Source organism: Emiliania huxleyi (assembly GCF_000372725.1).
Source record: "Emiliania huxleyi CCMP1516 unplaced genomic scaffold EMIHUscaffold_9803, whole genome shotgun sequence".
NCBI classification, from domain to species: Eukaryota; Haptophyta; order Isochrysidales; family Noelaerhabdaceae; genus Emiliania; species Emiliania huxleyi.
The window spans coordinates 1-1,151 of NW_005194750.1; the positions used below are offsets into that span (position 1 = coordinate 1).

Below are 1,151 nucleotides of genomic sequence, written 5' to 3' on the forward strand. Positions count from 1 at the left end.
ACGCTCGGCGACCGGGACCCGAAGACGCTCACCTCGATCAACAACCTGAGCGCGCTGCTGTATGCAAAGGGCGACCTGGACGGCGCGGAGCCGCTTCTTCGTGAGGTGGTGGCGGGGTTCCGCGATACGCTCGGTGACGGGCACCCGAGCACGCTGAGCTTCATCTACGGCCTCGCGTCGCTGCTGCAGGAGCAGGGGAAGCTCGGCGAGGCCATCCCTCTCTTCCGTGAGGAGCTGGAGGGGTGCGCGGCGCGGTACGGGGAGGAGCACAAGGAGACGCGCGGCTCGGCCCGCAACCTCATCGATCTGCTACGGGAGGCGGGGAGGCGGGAGCGCAAGGCCGCGCGGTTTGTTGAGGCCGACGCGCTGGCTGCCCAGTACGAGCTGGAGTGAGCGGGTCGGGCTGCCGCGACCGCTCAATCTGCACGGGAAACGCGAGATGCCGGCCTGCGGGCGGACCCTCACAGCTCACAGCCCAGAACGCATAATTTCTTTTGCCCCTTTCCCTTATTGGTGCCCTCGGGTTCATGTAACGCTGACCCTCCCAAAAAGAAAAGAGACAGGCTAGGGGAGGGATGGGAGGACGGCACGCCGCCATAAACAAATAACACGCCGCCATAAACAAATAAATAGAGCAGTTCACCTCCATACGCATATCGCATATGCTCCATGCATGATGGGATGGGCGACGCACGAACACAGTCACAGAGGCACAGCGCGCACCCCGCCCCGCTCGCAGGGCGTGCATCACAAGGGCAAGCAACAGTTTCTTGCCGCGCGATTTTTTGCCGCCATTCTGCAAGGCGCGACGACATGGGTGTACGGCGCGCCCCCGCTCCGGCGACGGCGTCCGCCGCGGCGTGCGCCCCCGCTCCGGCGACGGCGTCCGCCGCGGCGCCAAGCGGAGAGGTCGTGTGCGGCTTGTGCGGCTCGTATGCACTGGGCGAGGTGATTGGGGAGGGGACCTTCGCTGTGGTCTACCGTGCGCGCTCGACGACGACGGGCGGCGCGGTCGCCGTCAAGCGGCTCAAGCAGCACGAGAGCGTCTTTGAGAGCACCCGCGCCCGCGACGAGCTGTGTGCGCTACGCAGGCTGGCGGGCAACGGGCGGAGGCCGCAGAACCCGAACGTGTCAGCGTGCTGGACGTTGCC

General features: G+C 66.4%; 1 protein-coding gene across 1 annotated transcript; it reads left to right on the plus strand.

The window, feature by feature from the left end:
* Positions 1-36: 36 nt before the first annotated feature.
* On the plus strand, positions 37-393 carry EMIHUDRAFT_78844 (hypothetical protein; the record flags this gene model as incomplete). The annotated part of the gene is made up of 1 exon (XM_005756211.1): positions 37-393. A coding segment is annotated over one exon (357 nt), but the record flags the coding sequence as incomplete, so codon positions are not given.
* Positions 394-1,151: the final 758 nt, after the last annotated feature.